The sequence below is a fragment of the Oncorhynchus masou genome, chromosome 28 (genome assembly GCF_036934945.1).
Source record: "Oncorhynchus masou masou isolate Uvic2021 chromosome 28, UVic_Omas_1.1, whole genome shotgun sequence".
NCBI classification, from domain to species: domain Eukaryota; kingdom Metazoa; phylum Chordata; class Actinopteri; order Salmoniformes; family Salmonidae; genus Oncorhynchus; species Oncorhynchus masou.
Genome location: NC_088239.1, coordinates 53,149,227 through 53,174,597, shown reverse-complemented (window position 1 = coordinate 53,174,597; position 25,371 = coordinate 53,149,227). Strand labels below are relative to the sequence as shown.

The 25,371-nt window shown below is 42.9% G+C and overlaps 1 protein-coding gene across 1 annotated transcript in view; it reads left to right on the top strand.

The window, feature by feature from the left end:
* The window catches only part of unc13bb (unc-13 homolog Bb (C. elegans)), a 108,720-nt gene that overhangs the window by 10,334 nt on the left and 73,015 nt on the right, over window positions 1–25,371 (top strand). Inside the window, 1 exon segment of the mRNA XM_064942600.1 lies at window positions 24,390–24,489. Within this exon segment, the coding sequence (XP_064798672.1) occupies window positions 24,390–24,489 (100 nt within the window).

The following is a 25,371-nucleotide window of genomic DNA, read 5'->3' as shown; positions in this document are numbered from 1 at the left end:
TCAACTAATGCATTGAGCTTGTCTGTTGCTTAAAGCTTACGGTTTGATGAAATAAGACAAACACCTCAAGAGGGCGCCAGAGGTCTAGATAACCAGAAGAAACATTTAAGTCATTTGGCAGACGCTCTTATCCAGAGCGACTTACAAAGAAAAAAAATGTAACCTGACCCAACTATTCTCCTCCAGCTCCTGCTGGCTTTCACAGATTCTGCTATTACTCTCCTGAAGTTGCTTGTAATGCGCTACACGAGGAGTTGGCAACCTTTCTCATATTGAATGCCAATTTATCTTTTCTACCTATCTGTGTGCCAGTTACGGTTTTCATATGCACATTTTCGTGTAACAGTTTAATTTAATCTATAATAACATCTTCATGTCTCAAAATCATTGTCATGTGGTTAATCAAAATTCCATAAAAAATCTAAATGAAAATTATAAACCTAAAAAACTAAATTATTGTAATTGCCAAGTATGTAGAAATAGCCTACATAAAGCCAGCAAATAAAAACATTGCAGCCTGCAGGTAGAAAAAATCCTATACAACCTCCCGAGTGGTGCAGTGGTTTACAGCACTGCATCTCAGTGCTAGCTGTGCCACTAGAGATTCTGGGTTCGAGTCCAGGCTCTGTCGCAGCTGGCCATGCCCGGGAGACCCATGGCGTGGCACACAATTGGCCCAGCGTCGTTCAGGTTAAGGGAGGGTTTGGCCCGCAGGGATGGCCTTGTCCCAGTGTGCACTAGCGACTTCTGTGGTGGGCCGGGTGCAGTGCACGCTGACACGTTTGCTACGTGTACAGTGCTTTCTCCAACACATTGGTGCTGCTGACTTCCTAGTTAAGTGGGGATTTGCAGCAGTGCGGCTTGGTTGGGTTTTGTTTCGGGGAATGCACAGCTCTCGACCTTTGCCTTTCCTGAGTCCGTATTGGAGGTGCAGCGATGAGACAAGACTCTAACTACCAATTGGATACCACAAAATTGGGAAGAGAAAGGGGTCAACTTTTTTTGCCAACACCTCTCTGCAATGAATTTGAAACTTTGTATCAACTATTAAGTTGGGTCCAGTCATGATGCTTGTGATAGCTAACTTGCAACATTGTATAAAATATTCTGGGCACTCAGTTTCCTGCGCCAGTGAGCTCGGGACAGACACAGCTCTAGGCTATTTGTGCAAGGGATAAGAAGCAGTGCTTGACTTGGGCAGGAGCCTCAAATTTTCTACTGCTTGAGCTCCTGTTCCTCTTATAGAATATTAGCTCAAAAGTATTGTGGATCTCCTGCACCTAAATATAAACAGTACCAGCACCCAAAATGAGTACCAAAACCTATTTCAGTCAAAGTCGAGCTGTTCTGGATGACTGTGTGGTAACGCTCTCGGTAGCCGATGTGAGCAAGGCTTTTAAACTGGTTTAACATTTGCAAAGCCGCAGGGACAGATGGATTACCAGGGCGTGTACTCAAAGCATGCTCTGACCAACTGGCAAGTGTCTTCACTGACATTTTCAACCTCTCCCTGACCGAGTCTGTAATACCTACATGTTTCAAGCAGACCACCATAGTCCCTGTGCACAAGGAAGCAAAGGTAACCTGCCTAAATGATTACCGCCCCGTGGAACTCATGTCGGTAGCCATGAAGTGCTTTGAAAGACTTGTTATGGCTCACATCAACAGCATCTCCCGGATACCCTAGACCCACTCCAATTCAAATACAGCCCCAACAGATACACAATGTCGCAATCTCAATCGCACGACACAATGCCCGTTCCCACCTGGAGAAAAGGAACACCTATGTAAGAATGCTGTTCATTGACAACAGCTCAGCGTTCAACACCTTAGTGCCCACAAAGCTCATCACTAAGCTTAGGACCCTGGGACTAAACACCTCCCGCTGCAACTGGATCCTGGACTTCCTGACTGGCCACTCCCAGGTGGTAAGGGTAGGTAACAACTTCGTCTGCCGCGCTGATCCTCAACACTGGGGCCCCTCCTGTAATCCCTGTTCATCCACGACTGCGTGGCCAAATACTACTCCAACACCCTTAAGTTTGCTGATGACACAACAGTGGTAGGCCTGATCACTGACAACGATGAGAGCCTATAGGGAAGAGGTCATAGAACTGGCCGTGTGGTGTCAGGACAACAACCTCTAACTCTGTGTAAGACAAAAGGAGTTGATCGTGGACTACAGGAAAAGGCGGGCTGAACAGGTCCTCATTTAACATCGATGGAGCTTGGTATGACGTCAAGATGGCACGACAAAACCTATTTCCCCCCCCCCCCCCCCAGGAGACTGAAAAGATTTGGCATGGGTCCTCAGATCCTCAAAAGGTTCTCCAGCTGCACCATCGAAAGTATCCTGACTGATTGCATCACTGCCTGGTATGGGAACTGCTTGGCATCTGACCGTAAGGCGCCCATTACATCACTGGGGCCAAGCTTCAAGCAATCCAGGACCTGGGGCGACAGTGTAGCCTAGTGGTTAGAGCATTGGACTAGTAACCGAAAGGTTGCAAGTTCAAATCACCATCAAATCACCGAGCTGACAAGGTACAAAATCTGTCGTTCTGCCCCTGAACAGGCAGTTAACCCACTGTTCCTTGGCTGTCATTGAAAATAAGAATTTGTTCTTAACTGACTTGCCTAGTAAAATAAAGGTAAAAAATAAAATAGGCCGTGTCAGAGGAAAGCCCATAACATTGTCAGAGACTCCAGTCACCCAAGTCGTAGACTGTTTTCTCTGCTGCCGCACGGCAAGTAGTGCCGGGGCGTCAAGTCTAGGACCAATTGGCTCCTTGTCAACTTTCTACCCCCAAGCCATAATACTGCGGAACAATTAATCAAATGCCCCCCCCCCCCTATTTTGTACACTACGGTTACTTGCTGTTTGTTATCTATGCATAGTCACTTCACCCCTACCTACATACCAACAAATTACCTAACCTGTAACCCCGCACATTGACTCTGTACCGGTACCCCCTGTGCATATAGCCTCGTTATTGTGTTTTTATTGGAATAATAATATTGAATGCATTAACAGAAATGACCATAACCAAATGAAGAAACATTGTAGATTTCAAATTTAAATTCTTATCATTTAAATGCCTATAATTTCTGATGTACTACTGGTTATATATGTAATAGGGAATTGATATACACTAATAATCAAACGCAAACAATTCACACAATGAAGTTATGAAACAATGAATGTGCACAAATTGGCTAGAGAGCGCATTCTGGAGAGAGAAGTACATTGTGCATCTGGGTGCATTGTCAATCCAACGTCTGAATTGGCCATGCAGCATTTATGGTGATATGACCTCAGCACAAGTTAGGGCATTCATACTTCTTGCGATTCATGGAGCAGCGCAGAGTTGTTGTCAAGGAAGTGAGTTTGTTTATACAGGATTTACCGCCCCCACCTAGTGTCAACCAATCATGTCAATGCGGAGCTATATGCAGCCCTCCGCATTGTTACAACATTTGGGGGGTGCATGGCGATGCGGTACAGAGCTGGATTTGGCCTCTGCATGTCTCTGGAGGCTCCGCGATTTGCTTCACACCCTGCATATGGTGCTTCCGACCCCATTTTCGGATCAAGCATAAATTGTTTTTTAGTCTAGGTCTCTGCAATGGATTAGTTCACTGAGATGGGGGTAAATATATATTTGTTTGTTTTAGTCAAGCAGTAGCAAACACTCTTGGTCAACCAACAGCCTAACGACCCAACAATCAACCGGTCGGCTAATGTGCTAGGGCTGTCCGAAGTCACGTTTTGTTCACACACACACACAACGACAAGAGACCAGAGCCTTGTCACTCACTGTGGTGCAGCCCGCACCAGGTGATCTAGTTACAGTATGGAATTCACAAAATGATAGATCTTATAATTATTACCGTAACTGTCTAAAATGTGCTAAATGTTCTGCATTTGGTTTGCTAAATTAGTAGCTAGTTATGTAGTCTTGCCAAATGAAACAGCAGAGAATCCCCTCCTGGATCAAGAGCCTTGCTGTTTATTTGTTTTGTATGCAGCCAACTGAGTAGAATTTTGAGTTGCTTGCATAACTTTATGAGCTGGGATGACTGTCCTGCAAATAGCTTGCATTTTGCTATGAGATTTGACATGTACTTGTTAGCATTGCTAACCTTCAGATTACAGCTGCTCAGTGGGGTTTGCCCCTTGTGTTCAGTGCCGGTGTTACTGAATATTCCAGTAACGCACAAGGTCTGTTTGACAGTCTGAAAACTGCCTAAATCTAACGTGCACAGACATTTGTGGGGGCATCCCAAAAAAGGTTTCCCACAACCGTGGTCACAGATTCGTTCAGCAATTAACACAAGTGGGGAAATCGGCACAATCGGATAAGTAAAGTATTTTGCAAAACTATTTTGATCTGGAATAAATTATACATTTATTAACAATAATTACGTCAAAATAGAAGAGTATATTATAGCCTAACATTACTATATCCAACCCAACTCCATTTCTTGCCACTAATATGTATCCCAGTGGTTTTCCAACGTTTTGTCCCACTACCCCCCCCCCCCCCCCCCAAAAAAAAACAACTATTTGTGGCACATGTGCATTCGGAAAGTATTCAGACCCCTTTTCCACATTTTGTTACGTTACAGCCTTATTCTAAAATGGATTAAATAAAAGTTACTCATCAATCTACACACACTACCCCATAATGACAGTGAAATTGTTGGAATTGTATTAAAAATAAAACATGTTGTTAACATAAGTATTCAGACCCTTTGCTATGAGTCTCGAAATTGAGCTCATGTGTATCCTGTTTCCATTGATCATCCTTGAGATGTTTCTACAACTTGATTGGGGTCCACCTGTGGTACGCTCAATTGATTGGACATGATTTGGGAAGGCACGCACATGTCTATATATTGTCCCACAGTTGGCAGTGCATGTCAGAGCAAAAACTAAGCCATGAAGTCGAAGAACTCGACGGACAATTCCTGAGACGGGATTGTGTCGAGGCACAGATCTTGGGGAAGGGTACCAAAAAAATGTCTGCAGTGTTGAAGGTCCCCAAGAACACAGTGGCCTCCATCATTCTTAAATGGAAGAAGTTTGGGACCACCAAGACTCTTCCTAGAGCTGGCCTCCCGGCCAAACTGAGCAATCGGAGAAGGGCCTTGGTCAGGGAGGTGACCAAGAACCGATGGTCACTCTGACAGAGCTCCAGAGTTCCTCTGTGGAGATGGTTGTCCTTCTGGAAGGTTCTCCCATCTCGGCAGTACTCCACCAATCAGGCCTTTATGGTAGTGGCCAGATGGAAGCCACTCCTCAGTAAAAGGCACATGACAGCCAGCTTGGAGTTTGCTAAAAGGCACCTAAAGGATTCTCAGACCATGAGAAACAAGATTCTCTGGTCTGATGAAACCAAGATTGAACTCTTAGGCCTGAATGCCAAGCATCACATCCGGAGGAAACCTGGCACCACCCCTACGGTGAAACATGGTGGCAGCATCATGCTGTTGGGATGTTTTTCAAAGGCAGGGACTGGGAAACGAGTCAGGATCGAGGGAAAGATGAATGGAGAAAAGGACAGAGATCCTTTATGAAAACCTGCTCCAGAGTGCTAGGCACCTCAGACTGGATTGAAGGTTCACCTTCCAACAGGACAACGACCCTAATTACGCAGCCAGGACAACGCAGGAGTGGCTTCGTGGAAGTCCCTGAGTGGCCCAGCCAGAACCCGGACTTGAACCCGATAGAAAATCTCTGGAGAGACCTGATGATAGCTGTGCAGTGACGCTCCTCATCCAACCTGGCAGAGCTCCAAGTACAGGTGGACTAAGCTTATAGCGTCATACCCAAGAAGACTCGAGGCTGTAATCGCTGCCAATGGTGCTTCAACAAAGTACTGAGTAAAGGGTCTTTATGCTTATGTAAATGTCATATTTCTGTTTTTTTCAACAACAAAAAAATATAAATTTGCCAACATCTCTAGACCTGTTTTTGCTTTGTCACTACGGGGTAGTGTGTGTGTGTGTGTACATTGAAGGGGGAACTTTTATTTAATACATTTTTATAATAAGGCTATAACGTATCAAAATGTGGAAAAAGTCAAGGGATCTGAATATTTCCAAGTCCACTGTACATGCAAGTGTGCATAGGCTCACAATCGCTGCACAAATCTAGCCTGTCATTACAGCCATAAACGTTGATGCATTTTCAAAATGCAAGATCGGCTCGAGAAATCTACTGTTTTACAACTGCATCTGGAGCAGAAATTCATTCATGTTTGCAGCAAATATCAACTAGGGGTATATCATGTAGCTTTTTTTTGGAGTCCAGGGCAAGGAAAATCATATACCCTACATTAGCAGATGTTGCAGGATTGGATGGAAAGCATGGTATGTCTGCACTGCGCCATCTTTTTGGAGTGAAGCCTGCCTGCAGAGTGCTCGTTGCCAGCCGGGAAGCCTTGTTCTTCCTTGTCGTAATACATTTGCCAGAATATGTTATGTCTTCATTCCATAATATTGAAGGCAGTGCAACTTTACAGCTGCTTATATTTAGACATGTAGCCACTCAAACTAGGCCTATGTGGAAAATGATCAATCAAATCGCCAGGTTGTCTATTGTTTTGGCAAAGATGCCTCCGAAGTATGTTTGGTCATTGGTCAACATCAACAATCAAGACGTGCAACTATTGGTTCTAAAGCGTAGATGAGAATTTTACCACGACTTGTGGATTCTGACAAATGTATACAAAATAAATTAATATTTTTGGGGAAAATCTATCACCACTGAAAAGGGCACTTTGGCGGGACAAAGGGTAAAGTGCAGGTAGAGCCCTATCTGTGCACGTGCCTGCCTATGTGTGTAAACCTTAAAGCCTTCATAGCAGCTAGTCACTTGCACCCATTTATCTTGTAGGTCAAACAGTTAAATATGTCAGGGCGGTGAATGGTTGATTTGTGTATTGCATAATCTCATGGAGCTCTGTGTCCCTGCTTCCTGCCTAGCTCTAGCCCATGTGCTTCAGGTTAGCTGCTCAGATCAGTATTGGCTAAGTCCAAATCCGCACGCCCTCCACCTAGGCAAATCCTTCCACTGTTTGCCTTCACGCCTATCCCATAAGCCCCATGAACGTGTTCCTGGCTAGCAATAGCTGCAGCAGTGCAGTGAGTCACTGCTGACCTTACCATGGCATCGCCCAGTGTGGTGGAACTCTCACACCTCAGGTCCTTGACTGACCCTTGTCTTGGCTAACGATCACTGATTCCCTAGACTTTATCTCCTAGAGTTGTTTTGATTTATTTTTGTCTTAAAACAGTTAAACTTTGTACTTTTTCTGGGATGTGTTGTATAGTCCTAGGTGAAAAGCCTATGTCCGAGGAAGTAAGAGAGCAGTATCCCTCTGGCCCCTCCTCCACTTGTGACAATTGCTCAGCCGTAGAGCAAACACTCCACTTCTCTGTTCAGAACAGAAGACATAAAGTATGTTCAATCTCCTCCATTGTGCTGTGGGCTACATGTAAACATTCACCTCAGACAGGACCAGTTTGCCAGCGGTTTGTCTTTTGTCTGTTTATTCAGTTCTATTGGGCTTGTAATCATGGCTTGATTTGTAAGCTCTGGTCTGAAAAGTTCTGTGACTTGACTGAGGTGATAGGTTAGTTGCAGAATAAACATGGACATGCATATGCAGGCATACACATTCACACATGCACAGCCCTTTTAATGTTTTGGTCTCTGGTCAAGTGCTTTTACCACACATAAAGATTGACCTTGAATTGGCCTGGGATTTTTGCGAGGGCTTGCATCATGCTGCTTCCATATTACCTTGAAACCGGCCAATGGGCTTGATGGGTGATGCCTTTGTTTTCCGCTCTAGCAGAGTTCTGGTGCTCAGAATGGAGACTTGATACGAGGCTGCGTGGTTGATTTGAAATGTGCATGCACTGACGTTTTCCTGGAAGTATCATCAGGGTTATATAGTCCTAGAACTGGACAGAATATGGCTGTGTTTTATGGTAGTCACTGGGCAGGGGAAAGACTATGGTGTAGCTATACTGCACGGTACAGTACGTATCTTCTGAGGCAGTGTTTGGTTGAGCTCAATGTTTTGACTACTTCATGTTAGGATAGTTTTTCAATTGCAAATTAATCCAGCTGGTCATGCTTGACATAAATTGTTGCCCAGAATACAAATATACTGTAGCTACTAGCAAATACTTACCCACCACATACATTTGTACTGTAAGCTATTCATAAAACAACTACCCAGGTGCTTCTTGTGACAGAGGAATATGTCTCCTTACCCATACAACATTGATGAGAGGTCTTAATTTTAAATGTCAGCCTTCAAACCACACGTGTTTTTCTGACTAATTTATTGAAAAACTTAGCATGCGTTAATAATGAATGAAGGCACTTGACTAAGGCATGTGGGGTGAGTTGGAGCGACAGACAGAGGGGCTTGGTGAGCTCCCAATGAATGGCTTAGTAACCTGGGCAGATCTTCGCTGATCAGTCTCCACACTCTGATAGTAGACCGTCAGCAATCATTTCCTGCTCGAAGCTGGACTGTCTATGCTTCTTGATGCTGGATCAAATCAAATTTTATTTGTCACATGTTTCATTAACAACCCGCGTAGACTAACAATGAAATGCTTATGGGTCCTACCCAACAATGCAGTGTGAGAGAGAAAAAAAGATGAGTAATAATAAATACACTGAGTAGCGATTACTTGGCTATATATACAGGGTACCAGTACAGGGGCACGAGGTAATTAAGGTAGATACAGTTGAAGTTTACATACACCTTAACCAAGTACATTTAAACTCAGTTCTTCACAATTCCTGACATTTAATCCTAGTAAAAATTCCCTGTCTTAGGTCCGTATCACCACTTTATTTTAAGAATGTGAAATGTCAGAAAAATAGTTGTGATTTACTTCAGCTTTAATTTCTTTCATCACATTCCCAGTGGGTCAGAAGTTTACATACACTCAATTAGTATTTGGTAGCATTGCCTTTAAATTGTTTGACCCAAGTTAAACATTTCGGGTAGCCTTCCACAAGCTTCCCACAATAAGTTGGGTGAATTTTGGCCCATTCCTCCTGACAGAGCTGGTGTAACTGAGTCAAGCTTGTAGGCCTCCTTGCTCGCACACGCTTTTTCAGTTCTGCCCACAAAACAGCCCCTGTGATATGCAGCTGTTCAGGGAAGCTAGAAACCATTATACACAGGCAGTTGAAAAAGCTAGCCGTGGCTTTTCTAAGCAGATGTTTGCTTCCTGCAACACTAACTCAAAGTTCTGGGACACTGTAAAGTCCACGGAGAATAAGAACACCTCCTCCCAGCTGCCCACTACACTGAAGATAGGAAACACTGTCACCACTGATAAATCCACCATAATTGAGAATTTCAACACGCAATTTTCTACGGCTGGCCATGCTTTCCACCTGGCTACCCCTACCCCGGTCAACAGCACTACACCCCCCACAGCAACTCGCCCAAACTTTCCCCATTTCTCCTTCTCCCAAATCCAGTCAGCTGCTGATCTGAAAGAGCTGCAAAATCTGGACCCCTACAAATCAGCCGGGCTAGACAATCTGGACCCCCTCTTTCTAAAATTATCTGCCGAAATTGTTGCCACCCCTATTACTAGCCTCTTCAACCTCTCTTTTGTGTTGTCTGAGATTCCCAAAGATTGGAAAGCGGCTGCTGTCATCCCCCTCTTCAAAGGGGGGGGACACTCTTGACCCAAACTGCTACAGACCTATATCTATCCTACCCTGCCTTTCTAAGGTCTTCGAAAGCCAAGTCAACAAACAGATTACCAACCATTTCGAATCTCACCATACCTTCTCTGCTATGCAATCTGGTTTCAGAGCTGGACATGGGTGCACCTCAGCCACGCTCAAGGTCCTAAACGATATCTTAACCGCCATCGATAAACATTACTGTGCAGCCATATTCATTGACCTGGCCAAGGCTTTCGACTCTGTCAATCACCACATCCTCATCGGCAGACTCGACAGCCTTGGTTTCTCAAATGATTGCCTCGCCTGGTTCATCAACTACTTCTCTAATAGAGTTCAGTGTGTCAAATCGGAGGGTCTGCTGTCTGGACCTCTGGCAGTCTCTATGGGGGTGGCACAGTGTTCAATTCTTGGACCGACTCTCTTCTCTGTATACATCAATGATGTCGCTCTTACTGCTGGTGAGTCTTTGATCCACCTCTACGCAGACGACACCATTCTGTATACTTCTGGCCCTTCCTTGGACACTGTGTTAACAACCCTCCAGGCAAGCTTCAATGCCATACAACTCTCCTTCCGTGGCCTCCAATTGCTCTTCAATACAAGTAAAACTAAATGCATGCTCTTCAACCGATCGCTGCCTGCACCTGCCCCCCTGTCCAACATCACTACTCTGGACGGCTCTGAATATGTGGACAACTATAAAATACCTATGTGTCTGGTGAGACTGTAAACTCTCCTTCCAGACTCACATCAAACATCTCCAATCCAAAGTTAAATCTAGAATTGGCTTCCTATTTCGCAACAAAGCATCCTTCACTCATGCTGCCAAACCTACCCTTGTAAAACTGACCATCCTACCAATCCTCGACTTTGGCGACGTCATTTACAAAATAGCCTCCAATACCCTACTCAACAAATTGGATGCAGTCTATCACAGTGCAATCCGTTTTGTCACCAAAGCCCCATATACTACCCACCAATGCGACCTGTACGCTCTCGTTGGCTGGCCCTCGCTTCATACTCATCGCCAAACCCACTGGCTCCATGTCATCTACAAGACCCTGCTAGGTAAAGTCCCCCCATCTCAGCTCGCTGTTCACCATAGCATCTCCCACCTGTAGCACACGCTCCAGCAGGTATATCTCTCTAGTCACCCCCAAAACCAATTCTTTCTTTGGCCGCCTCTCCTTCCAGTTCTCTGCTGCCAATGACTGTAACGAACTACAAAAATCTCTGAAACTGGAAACACTTATATCCCTCACTAGCTTTAAGCACCAACTGTCAGAGCAGCTCACAGATTACTGCACCTGTACATAGCCCACCTATAATTTAGCCCAAACTACTACCTCTTTCCCTACTGTAATTTATTTATTTTGCTCCTTTGCACCCCATTATTTTTATTTCTACTTTGCACATTCTTCCACTGCAAATCTACCATTCCAGTGTTTTACTTGCTATATTGTATTTACTTTGCCACCATGGCCTTTTTTTTCCTTTACCTCCCTTATCTCACCTCATTTGCTCACATCGTATATAGACTTGTTTATACTGTATTATTGACTGTATGTTTGTTTTACTCCATGTGTAACTCTGTGTCGTTGTATGTGTCGAACTGCTTTGCTTTATCTTGGCCAGGTCGCAATTGTAAATGAGAACCTGTTCTCAACTTGCCTACCTGGTTAAATAAAGGTGAAATATAAAAAAAATGTTCTTTAGGATTGAGGTCAGGGCTTTGTGATGGCCACTTCAATACCTTGACTTTGTTGTACTTTATGAAGTATGCTTGGGGTCATTGTCTATTTGTCCATCACCTGCAACAAAGCACCCCCACAACATGATGCTGCCACCCCAGTGCTTCAGTTGATGCTGTTCTTCAGCTTGCAAGCATCTCCCTTTTTCCTCCAAACATAAGGATGGTCATTATGGGCCAACAGTTCTATTTTTGTTTCATCAGACCAGAGGACATTTCTCCAAAAAGTCTTATCTTTGTTCCCATGTGCAGTTGCAAACCGTAGTCTGGCTTTTTTATGGTGGTTTTGGAGCAGTGGCTTCTTCCTTGCTGAGCTGCCTTTCAGGTTATGTAGATTATAGGACTCGTTTTACTGTGGATATAGATACTTTTGTACCCGTTTCCTCCAGCATCTTCACAAGGTACTTTGCTGTTGTTCTGGGATTGATTTGCTCTTTTCGCACCCAAGTACGTTCATCTCTAGGAGACAGAACGCATCTCCTTCCTGAGCAGTATAACGGCTGCGTGGTCCCATGGTGTTTATACTTGCGTACTGTTGTTTGTGCAGATGAACGTGGTACCTTCAGGCGTTTGGAAATTTGGGCATTTTTTCTGATGTCTTTGCTGATTTCTTTTTATTTTCCCATGAGGTCAAGCAAAGAGGCACTGAGTTTGAAGGTAGGCCTTGAAATACATCCACAGGTACACCTCCAATTGACTCAAATTATGTCAATTAGCCTATCAGAAGCGTCTAAAGCCATGACATAATTTTCTGGAATTTTCCAAGCTGTTTTGAGGTCAACTTGGTGTATGTTAACTTCTGACCCACTGGAATTGTGATGGTGAAATTTCTGTAAACAATTGTTGGAAATATTACTTGTGTCATGCACAAAGTAGATGTCCTAACCCACTTGCCAAAACTATAATTTGTTAACAAGAAATTTGTGGGGTGGTTGAAACACTTAGGTTGGAGTTGAAAGTTTAGATAAATGAGTTGACTTAAACTGTACATATGTTGTGCCTTCAACTATTCATGCACCTTGATTTTTCCAAATTGTGTTACAGCATGAATTGAAAATGTATTAAATAGAGATGTTTTGTTGTCGTCACTGGCCTACACATGATATCCCAATAATGTCAGTGGAATTATGTTTTTTGAAATTTTAACAAACTAATACCAAATGAAACGCTGAAATGTCTTGAGTCAATATGCATTCAACCCCTTTGTTATGGCAAGCCTAAATAAGTTCAGGAGTAAAAATGTGCTTCACAAGTTGCATGTGTGCAATTGTGTTTAACATGATTTTTGTATGACTACCTCATCTGTACCCCACACAAACCTATATTATCTGTAAGATCCCACAGTCGAGCAGTGATTCAACCATAAAGATCAGGGAGGTTTTCCAGTTGCAAAGGGAGGTGTTCAGTCCCAGGGACCTTGGGTTAGTGATGAGCTTAGAGGGCGCTATAGTGTTGAATGGTGAGCTGTAGTCAATGTACAGCATTCTCACACAGGTTACTCTTGTCCAGGTGGGAAAGGGCAGTGTGGCATGCAATAGAGATTGTGTCATCTGTGGAGATGTTGGAGCGGTATGTGGATTGGAGTGCGTCCTGGGTGTTGATATGAGCCATCACCAGCCTTTTCAAAGCATTTCATGGCTACAGATGTGAGTGCTACGGGTGATTATCATTTAGACAGGTTACCTTGGCGTTCTGGGACTATTGTGGTGTACTTGAAGCATGTAGGTATTAGACTGGTAGGTATTACAGACTGGGAGAGGTTCAAAATGTCACTGAAGACCCTTGAACAGTGTTTTCCACCAGCGCCGGCTGTCGGCTATCCAGCCAACTACAGTGTCATTTTCAGCCGGCTACTTTTTCCATTAACTAGGCTACTTTTCAATTCACTAGTCAGAAAAAAGTCTGCAGAGCCTTCTCCCGCTCGAATGAACAATATGCATCTCGCGATCTGTTGATAAGACGGGCGTCTGTCAGTCACGAAGTGAGTGATGACAGGGAAAGACTGTCTGCTGTCTGAGCAGTCTGCTGTCGGTCCGACCTCTCGATACCTGGGTGTGTGTGTGTTGTGTGCACAGTGCATTGTGGTTGCAGTCAAATTTCTACACGGTGGGACAGAGCATGAATTTGCGTGTCACAATTAGCCTATTGTTTTCTGGCATATTAATTTATTTTCCTTCGCGTGCAGGGTCCGACATTAACGATAGCTTGCCGGGGCCAGTGAAAACATGTTGGGCCAGTAGATCTCGTCAGTAGCCAGTTACTTTTCATTATAGGATTTGTTTTATTTTTCCAAACTTTATTTTCATGTAGATAAAACTTTAAGTGGGAGTGTTCACTAATGGTTGATTATAAGCAAGTGTTTTGCTAACTTGGTCTAAACATTCTACATCTCCTCTTTCCAACTGTGATGCTGGATCAACTAGTCTGGCTAGATGCGAGGGGGGTGTCATGCGCTGTAGGCCGTGGCACTTCAGAAAAAATATTTGGACTTTTATACAATGCACGCTTTCATTGCTTTGCTAGTAAATTAATATATTGTGTTTTTGTTGGTTTTTAAAGGTTGGATAAGTCTGACTTTAATTATCAACAGCAGTTGACAAGGTGGTTCTGGCTCTGAGGCCTATAACCTAATGTGCTAATGTTGTGTCAAATGGACAATTCGCCAATCCTTTCCAACCTGGCATGGTATCATTTAATAGTATTATCTTAATTTATAGACCGATCATGCCCGATCCTGGCTGATATGCTGCCCTAGGCGAGACCCAAAATAATTCCAACCTCCAATCCCCGCAAAGTAGAATACTAGCCTAGACTTTAGTGTCGGCCTTCAATGCACTTTTATGAATGCCCACGTGATAGCCTACAGTTTGTAAAACAATTTACTGTTAATCCCTGTAATTAAGTTCATTTCTGTTAACGGTAATTGATACATGCATTATCATTCTCTGAGTGGAAATGTTTGCAGAGTTCATTCATAACCTGCTACACTTGTGAGACAAGTTTTGGTTTATTTAATACCACACTCCATATGAGCATGTGCTTGGTTTCTATGTCCTGTTAATGTTGACAGAGCGCGCACGCACCTGAGGACTCATAGAAGAAGCTGGCATGCTTCTCGCAAATGTCAAATGTAGTCAAGTGTCCAGCTCAGCTTCTCAGTAATTTTTTATTCACTTCACACAGTAAGTCAAGTCTTTGAATTTTTTTTTATACATCCATTCAAATTGTTCAAATACTGTGCGTAACTATTACAATCTTTACAATACTCTCCCCTCGATAATCAGCGTCGCTAATAAATGGGCTATGGACTTGTGTTTTTGTTTCTATTTTAATGATTGTCAATTTCCTCTTCATATCTATCCCCTTCATACATACCTTGTCAATTCATTGTCTTATAACCATGCAGAATTATTTGTTTTTCATGCAGGAATAAAATATTTAACGTTAATTTTGTAAATGCAGTTCTAAAATGCTGCTTGTCATTTCTGCTCTGCATCAGACTAATTTTGTGCTTTAGTTGCACTTCTCCACGCAGAGAATTCACTAATGGGCATTCTATCAGCAAACGGCAAGCACTCTGACAAATGTGTAGCTACTTTTCTCAGGTACTTTTCTCAGTGTAGCCAGCCTACTTTTCTCTGGTAAAACGCAAGATTAACTAAGAAAAACAAATGGAAATGTGGCTTGCTACATTCTTTCTATGATAAACAGAAATATGATGGCCGTGCATAGTTTTTGCGAAAAATACCTTGCTTTTTCATTAAACTTATTTAGCCTACTTGTGTGGCTACCAGCCAAATAGTGTTGCACCTCTGTTGTCATCTGATAAATTAAGCTATTTTCTGTTGCACTGTTTTCTGTGAAGGAAAACTAGCCACACGCCCCTGATCACTCTATTGAAGCAAATACCCCGGTATACTGGTGGCTTTGAGTGCTTTTACGGAGGTGTGCACGTGTGAGTTAACTTTGAATGGACATGGAGAGAATCAGCTATCTTGACTGTCTGAACTCCGTCTCTTTTAATAAAAATCTAATGCTCCTGTCATGATTTAATCTTGTAAAAGGCCTATTTTCGGAAGCTTGGGCTACATTTATTTCTCCCTTTACGGCATCAACTCTTTGAAGAACATATGCCGTTGAATGACCACAGCAGCAGTGCTTGTGACGTTATATTTTGGGAAAAGTGGGAGAACAGACTTAGTTTGTATGGTTTTGTGCATCGAAATAGGATCTGTATTAAAACTGTATACACGCAGAAAAGCCAACAGACAAGGTAGACATCTTATAGGCCTATAAGTAATAACATGAATAACTTCTTAGTGATCCCTTCGTGTGCCAATTCCGTTAACAGGATTGATTTGGTAATACCCAGTGAAATAGCAGCGCTACAAATTCAAAAACTGAAATACTCATAACAATAATTTATGAATCATACAATTGTTATACATTGGTTTAAATATTAACTTCTTGTTAATCCAGCCACAGTGTCAGATTTCAAAAGGCTTTACGGCGAAAGCAAACCATGCTATTATCTCAGGACAGCACCCCATCAAACAAGCACGAATCACATTTCAACCCGCCACGCTCGACACAAAAGTCAGAACGATATAATTCATGCCTTACCTTTGAAGATCTTCTGTTGGCACTCCCAATATGTCGACTAAACATCACAAATGGTCCTTTTTGTTTGATTTATTCTGTCGTTATATCTCCAAAATGTTAATTTATTTGGCACGTTTGATTCAGAAAAACACTGGTTCCAACTTGCGCAACATGATGACAAAGTACCTAATAAACAAGTTGCCTGTAAACAAGATCCAAACATTTCAAACTTTCCTAATCAAACTTTAGGTATTTTTAAATGTAAATAATCTATAAAATTTAAGACTGGATAAACTGTGTTCTATACCGGACGAAAACAAAGTGGAGCGAGCTTTCAGGTCGCGCGCCAACCACAACAGTACACTAGACTCGACCCTCGTTTTGAACAGCCCTACTTCATCATTTCTCAAAGGAAAAACATCAACCGATTTCTAAAGATTGTTGACATCTAGTGGAAGTGATAGGAACTGCAAGCAAGTGCCTTAGAAATCTAGATCACATAGAAAACCCATTGAAAAGAGTGACCTAAAAACAACATCCTGGATGGTTTGTCGTCTGGGTTTCGCCTGCCAAATAAGTTCTGTTATACTCACAGAAATTTTAACAGTTTTAGAAACGTTAGCATTTTCTATCCAAATCTACCAATTATATGCATATCCTAGCTTCTGGGCCTGAGTAGCAGGCAGTTTACTTTGGGCACACTTTTCATCCGGACGTGAAAATAGTGCCCCCTAGCCTTAAGAAGATAAGATTGAAATGGCATGATAATAACAAAGTGTCATGGCTTGTTTCAAATAGCTTTTATTAAGAAGCATATCCATGAAAACAAATGTACAAACAGAATTTAACCATTGTCAGTGATGGTGTACACTGGCCTGGCCATTTACCATAGCCTCAAATTCCAAGACCGTAACAGCCCAATTTCTGTTTCCCTACATTACAATCACCGACAACGAGGAGTGCAACCTGGATCAGCATTTTCTTGTATGCTTATTTCTACCAGCGTGCCGCTGCACATGGATCTGTGTTATGACAGAGGGTGAGTGTTTCCTCCTAATGGTATCATTCCTTTGTGGAAGAGTTCTTTCAGGGAGAGACCGCAATCACTAAGTGGCTCTGATCTAATCAAGGCCTCCTCCTTCTCCCCTTACCTTTTTTACCTAGTATTCATGGGAAGCAGCAAGTGTGGTCCAACACTAGGCATGGGGCATCTAATTTGTAAGGGGGAGATGGTGAGTGTCTTCAGGGCATGGTTGTAATGTAATGGCTGTATTGTTGTTACAGACTGCCTGTCCTCCTAAGACTAAATAGACCTGTGTCTTCTCACCCCAAAAGCCCTGGGCCTGGTGTCAATAGAACTAGTCCTCTGGGGTTAACATAACTATGAACAAAACATTTGCATTTGCAAGGCTTTGACTTGGCAGTGTGACACCAATTTTGTTTTTTATTGGTGCTAGGGTGCCAGTAATTTATTTATTTCCTCAACTGTTCAGAGGAGACTGTGTGAATCAGGCTGTCATGGTTGAATTGCTGCAAAGAAAACACCACTACAGGTTGCCAATAAGAAGAGATTTGCTTAGTCCAAGAAGCACAAGCAATGGACTTTAGACTGGTGGAAATCTGCCCTTTGGTCTGATAAGTCCAAATGTGATTTTTTTGTTTGTTTGTTCCAACGGCTGTCTTTGTGTGACACATGTTAGGTGACTGGAGGATCTCCGCCTGTGTGGTTCCCACTGTGAAGCATAGAGGAGGTGGTGTGTGGGTGCTTTGCTAGTGACGCTGTCTGATTTATTTAGAATTCAAGGCACGCTTAACCAGCATGGCTACCACAGAATTCTGCAGCGATACGCCATCCCATCTGGTTTGTGCTTAGTGGGACTATCATTTGTTTTCAACAGGACATTGACCCAACACACCTCCAAGCTGTAAGGGATAGTTGACGAAGGAGAGTGATGGAGTGCTGCATCAGATGACCTGGCCTCCACAATGGTCAAACCTCAACCCAATTGAGATTTGGGATGACTTAGATCGCAGAGTGAAGGAGAAGCAGCCAACAAGTGCTTAGCATATGTGGGAACTCCTTCAAGACTTTTGGAAAAGCATTCCTGTCTCAACAATTATTCTATGTATAAAAGAGTGAAAAAAAAAAAAAAAAAAAAAAAACAACAACCTTGAATTAGTAGGTGTCTAAACTTTTGACCGGTTTTCTATATATACAGTGCATTCGGGAAGTATTCAGAAGCCTTGACTTTTTCCACATTTTGTTACGTAGCAGCCTTAATCTGAAATTGATTAAATTGTTTCCCCCCTCCCCTTTTTTAATCTACCCACAATACCCCATAATGACAAGTGGGTTTTTTTGGTGCCTTTTGGGTAACTCCAAGCGGGCTGTCATGTGCCTTTTACTGAGGAGGACCTTCCGTCTGGCCACTCTACCATAAAGACCTGATTGGTGGAGTACTGCCGAGATGGTTGTCCCTTCTGGAAGGTTCTCCCATCTCCACAGAGGAACTTTGGAGCTCTGTCAGAGTGACCATTGGGTTCTTGGTCACCTCCCTGATCAAGGCCCTTCTCCCCCGATTGCTCAGTTTGGCCAGGCGGCCAGCTCTAGGAAGAGTCTTGGTGGTTCCAAACTTCTTCCATTTAAGAATGATGTTTTTGCTTTGACATGCACTGTCAAATGTGGGATCTTATATAGACAGGTATTTGCCTTTCCAAATCATGTCCAATCAATTAAATTTACCACAGGTGGACTCCAAGTTGTAGAAACATCTCAAGGATGATCAATGGAAACATGATACACCTGAGCTCAATTTTGAGTCTCATAGCAGAGTCTGAATACTTATGTAAATAAGGTATTTGTTTTTAATACATTTGATAATATTTCTCTAAACCTGTTTTCGCTTTATCATTATTGTGTGTAGATTGAGGGAAAACAATTTTATCCATTTTAGAATAAGGCTGGAACGTAACAATGTGGAAAAAGTCAGGGAGTCTGAATACTTTCTGAATGCAATGTATGTGTGTATATGTGTATATATATATATTTTTTTAAATGTAAAGTGTTGTTTCCAGACCTTAAGTGGTCTCCTGATGTGGTTGAAGCATTGTTGTGGATTTAGAACATCCCATTTTTTTAAAGTTTTTCTATTAAAAAGTGTGATTTTTGAGAGGGAACCTGAAAAACCTAGGACAACTCGTTAACCTGGAAAATAATACCAGGAAAAGGGTTGAACTGATTTTCATAGGGCCTGTGGAGTGAATCGCAAACAATAACACTCTTTTTGAGATTGCGAATGGTTGTATTTCTTCCCTCCAAACAATCAATGTAAAGATGATATTGTCAAATTGGAATTAATTGTGTTCGCAGGGTATGTCATTATTGGCTATAGACTACTTGCTCAGCCCGCTAATTAAGAACATTTAAATTACGTGCGCAACGTTTGCTTTCTCGGGCCATTATTCTTTTCTTTCGGACCAGTAGCTTTGTTGGCACTGGCAAATGTACCTGAATGTCAAACCCTGCTGCTGTTAATTCGCCTGGTTATGTATCTAATGAGTCCTCTGGGGCTAACAGGTGATATTCCATTAGTGTTAATGCATTGTTTCCTTCTCTGTAGAATGTGGTCTGTGCATGGATGACGTTGTTGCCCTATACAGTGTCATTCTATACCTGTTCTAATGATTTTAATCAAGTTTTGTTGAGTTTGTGTCCATGGCATAATACATGTTTATTTTTGTCACCTTGGAAACCGGTGGAGAGGCATTGGGATGTGATTTAACCAGTCTAAAACGAATCTGGTTACATGTATATTTTCCCAGGTCGATAGAATTGTATAAAGGTGGGTTTGAGTGAATGCGTGTTCCTGAGTGTTGTTGGACGACATTCAAATCCATAGTCTGAGTGCTTTGGTGCTGGCGTGTTTGTGTAGCTGTGTTATGGTACCACTACCACTGTATCTGATAGTTTAGATGACTGTTTCTAATCCTGGCCCCTCCCCTCTGCCCCAGGCTGTGGGTCAAGCAGAACCAACAGCACTATGGGAGGGTGGGGGTGGTGCGGGGGCTGGTAGCTAGCAGAGTGCATCAGCAGGCACGTGTCGGGCCCGCCCGCTCTCGCAAACTGGCGCAGGAAATGAAAAGTGGTGGTTATGTCACAAGGGCTCTAATCTCCCCTGGGCTGGCGCCGCTGCACACCGCTGCTGGCTCCCTTTTTGGGAGAAACCAACCAACAACGTTATGTTATGCTGACGTTGAGGGTGAGCACTGGCTGTGTAAAGCTGTACACTACAGCCAGGGCCACTGGGATGGGCTCATCCTGATCTACCCTCCTCCTGTCATCCCTCTCTCCATGTCAGTGCTGCTGGAGGGATAGAGGGAGTTACCAACTTCTGGTTACATATCCTCCTACCACTAAAGTGGAATGTTTCATGTTGTGGCCTTCATATATTTCAATAACAATCAAGATGGAGATCGTCTTCTCTACCAATTATTTAGATTTGGTACACAACATAGTATACTGTACTATACGCTAAGTGTATACAACATTAGGAACACCATCCTAATATTGAGTTGCACCCCTAAAGTTCTTTGGGCATGGAACACAAGGTGTCAAGTGTTCCATAGGGAGGCTGGCCCATGTTGACTTCAATACTTCCCACAGTTGTCAAGTTGGATGGATGTCCTTTGGGTGGTGGACCGTTCTTGATATACAAGGGAGACTGTTGAGCGTGGAAAACCCAGCAGTGTTGCAGTTCTTGACACACTCAAAGGCACTTAAATATTTTGTGTTGCCCATTCACCCTCTGAATCGCATACATGCACAACCCATGTCTCAAGGCTTAAACATCTTCTTTAACCTGTCTCATCCCCTTCATCTACACTGAAGTTTATTTAACATGTTCCTAATGTTTTCTACAGTCAGTGTATAATATCCTACAGTAAATATGAAATAGTTTGCCAGTCATTGTTTTATTAAATGAAACTACCTGCTTCAGTGCTGCCTTTTTCAATATCTTTTATGAATCAATGGTATTTTAACCTTAGTCTTTAACTTCATAGTATGATTGACAGTGACCTTTTCTGCTGTAGAAGCAGGTCACAAGTATACCGACTGTCTCTGCATCACGTAGTCTTATGTACTGGCTTGTTTCAGTATCCGAGGTGAAGTGGTGATCATTCCCAGAGCTATGTTCGGGAGGCTGCTCTGCAGTGAGGGAATCAGATCTTCCTGGGGAGAGAATGGCTAGGCTATATTTTGCTGCCACCCTGGCGGTGTCCGACTCTGTAGTGAGATTAGCAGGGTCTGTGCATGGGGCTGGGTGCAGGGTGTGAGGGGGGGGAGAGGAAACAGACTTATCTCCTTGGTCTCTCACTAATGTTGTCAACCGTCACAGTCGCACAAAGACTAAGTGAAGCTGTTGGCCAAGCTCGCTTTACTGCTACTGTACAGACCCGAAGTCTGATCTATGGTCAATCATGTTACTATCCATGTTGCATCCCATCATGGCCATGTCTGCCACAATGTTTTTTTGTTTTCTGACCTACATACAGAAGTTGTATGATTCTTGTCTGGAAAATCATTTGATGTCCTGCAGATTACTGCCTATGTCATATAAAGACAAAGTAATATGGAGACTTTGTCTCCTACATGTACACAGTAATATGTTTGACTCAATGGTATCTTTCTCTTTTGTCCCCTCCCACAATTACTGAGGTACTTTCAGCATGACAACCCTATCCTAATTATGTGGTGGGGATAAATACTGTATCAGTATTGTGTACTGAACAAAAATATACCACCATTGTCACTCTCCATGATGCAATCTCTTTCGCATAAAGTTGATCAGGCTGTTGATTGTGGCCTGTGGAGACTTCTCCCACTCTTTAATGGCTGTGTGAAGTTGCAGGATATTGGCAGGAACTGGAACACGCTGTAGTATATGTTGATCCAGAGCATCCCAAACAAGCTCAATTGGCGTGACATGTCTGGTGAGTATGCAGGCCATGGAAGAACTGGGACATATTCAGCTTCCAGGAATTGTGTACAGATTTTTTTGACATGGGGCTGTGCATTATCATGCTGAAACATGAGGTGATGGTGGCAGATGAAGGATATGACAATGGGCCTCAGGATCTTGTCACGGTATCTCTGTCCATTCAAATTGCCATCGATAAAATGCTATTGTGTTCGTTGTCTGTAGCTTCTGCCTGCCCATACCATAACCCCACCACCACCATGGGACTCTCAGCAAACTGCTCGCCCATACACATGGGCTTCGGTTGTGAGGCCTGTTGGACGTACTGCCAAATGTTCTAAAACGGCTACTCCCACCCAGAAGTACGTGACAATGCCGTCGGGGTTACGCCAAATAAAAATGTGATTTACCATTTTCAAACAGTCCATTTCGATTTTCCAACGGGGTTATACATTTTTTGCGAGGTTTTTTTTTTTCTTGCCTGAGTAGCCTCGTTTCACTGCCAAAGATGAAATTTAAACCATCTACTGTTCAGCGAAATAACACAATATCAAATAAAGGTAGCCTAGTCAAATAATTAACATCCAATCACATTAACAATTACTCTCTCGTGGGAATTCCACTAACGGTCTGTATGTAGCCTAATGTAGCTGCTGCTCATTCCGTTTGCTCAAAAACTAGGACAACAGAGGTGGATATTTTTAAAGTACTGGACACCTTTGTGACATCAAATGGACTTTGGTGGTCAAGATGTGTTGGTATCTGTACTGATGGAGCAAAAGCCATGACAGGAAAACATAGTGGAGTGGTAACGTGCATGCAAGCAGTTGCTCCCAACGCCACTTGGGTACACAGAGGCTCTTGCTGCCAAAGGAATGCCTGACAGCTTGAAAGACGTTTTGGAAACTACAGTGAAAATGGTAAAGCAAGGCTCCCTCTCGTGTATTTTCTGCACTATGCAATGATATGGGAAGCGACCATGTAATGCTTTTACAACAGAGAGAAGTGCGCTGGTTATCAAGAGGCGAAGTATTGCCACGTGTTTCAATTTTTCACTTGTCTGACTGCTTGTGTGGTGATGAGTTTCTCACATGACTGGGTGATAAAAGTATTATTTAAAAAAAATCTCGCTGAATGAACTCTCCAACTGTATTCAATGTGCGGGACAAAATTGAGGCTATGATTAAGAAGTTGGACTTTCCTGAAATGGATGACTGACACAAACAACTGGATTCGTTATCCCTTTCATGCCCTGCAACCAGTCCACTTACCAATATCTGAACAAGAGCCTGGTCAAATTGCAACAAACGGTCCTGTGAAAAGTTTATTTAATCAGACGCCACTGCCAGATTTCTGGATTGGGCTCTGCTCAGAGTATCCTGCCTTTGCAAATCGCGCTGTTAAGACACTGATGCCCTTTGCAACCACATACCTATGTAAAAGTGGATTCTCGGCCCTCACTAGCATGAAAACAACTAAATACAGGCACAGACTGTGTGAAATGATTTAAGACTAAGACTCTCTCCAATACAACCCAACATTGCAGAGTTATGTGCATCCTTTCAAGCACACCCTTCTCATTAAACTGTGGTTAGTTATTCACAATTTTTGATGAACAAATACGGTTTTATATGTAAGATGGTGAAATAAAGAGCTAAATTATTAATTATTATTTGTGCCTTGGTCCTATAAGAGGTCTTTGTCACTTCCCAGGAGCTGGGTTGTGACACAAACGCACAAATTATTATGTTTGTGTGTGTGTAGCAGGCTTATAATGATAACAAAAGACATTTGAGAGTGCGCTGACCCTGGTGCTTGAGGGGTTACGCAGCTGGAGGTTGAATGTTTGAAGGGGTTTGAGACTATAAAAAGTTTGGGAACCACTGCTGTGTAAAGCAACGTTGGAGGCGGCGATAGCATTCAATTATCTGGCAACAGCTGTGGTGGACATTCCTACAATCAGTATGCCAATTGTACACTCTCAACTTGAGACATCTGTGGTGTTGTGTGACAAACTGCACATTTTTGAATGCCCTTTTTTAATGTCAACAGCACAAGGTGCATCTGTGTAGTGATCAAGCTGTGTAATCAACTTATTGATATGACACACCTGTCAGGTGGATGGATTATCTTGGCAAATGAGAAATGCGCACTAAAAAGGATGTAAACAAATTTGTGCAATCTTATCAGCTCATGAAATATGGGACCAACACTTTACATGTTGCGGGTTATATTTTTCTTCCGTGTATAGGAGTCCCCACCATGACCTTATGTCATCGTGCAGGCTTTTAACCTCCTTTCTCATCTCTTTGTATTACAGACAAGTTCAATTCATATGTGACTCTGAAGGTACAGAATGTCAAGAGCACCACCATCACCGTGCGAGGGGACCAGCCATGCTGGGAGCAGGACTTCATGTTGTAAGTGACCAGTGACCACACACTTAGACTGCTCTTCCTGTCCTATGCACTCACACACTGTCGTATAGGCCACAACACACCTGTTTGTGTGGAGTATAGAACAGTCTCTGAGGGCTCTGTAAGTGTCGCGGTTTTCATACAGTGTCAACGGAATCGTGTAACATCAGGTTTGTTTTGGTCGATGAGGAGCAGAGAGTGAAGATAAAGGGAGGCTCTATGGCTCTGAGCTCAACAGACTTTATTGTGACAGTATGTCCTCCATGCTCAGTCACGAACACCTTTTATGCAGCAGATGCAATCGCCCGAGTGCTCTACCCTACAGACAAGTGAGAGCAGGAAAGCTAGCCTGCCGCTGGTGGTAATGCTCTGTAGCTACACTTCAGGTTTATGATTTTCAGACAGTAATACGTGGCAGTAGGTCACAGTCAGGGATTTTCAGTTTTGTCCCCATTTGTTGACTACCAGGTGGGTTGTTGTTTCGAGAAAGGTAGCTAACCGGTTCTCACAGCTGTTCACTTATTGTTAATCATCTCATCCCCTCATTTTAGTGTTCTGATTGTAGGCTGTTATGTTGTAACTGCAGATATACTCTTTGTGTGTGTGTGGTCATCGTTCTGTTTATTTTTCCAGAACTTTCACAAGGATGTTGCGGCGTGTAAATGCTCTGCCTTAGTACTATTTATGAAACACAATACAATAGCTTAGCACATCACTCAACGGTGTTGCCCTCAAACATTCAGCTCAGGCCCCTTGACGAGCACCACCTGTTACTCCTGTATGTAAATCATGTTTAGCAAATGTGTTAGTTTAGCACAAACTACAAGTCCTATGCCAATGAACAGGACAGTGAATGGTCTAGCTGAGGTGAGCAATTGAAGCGCT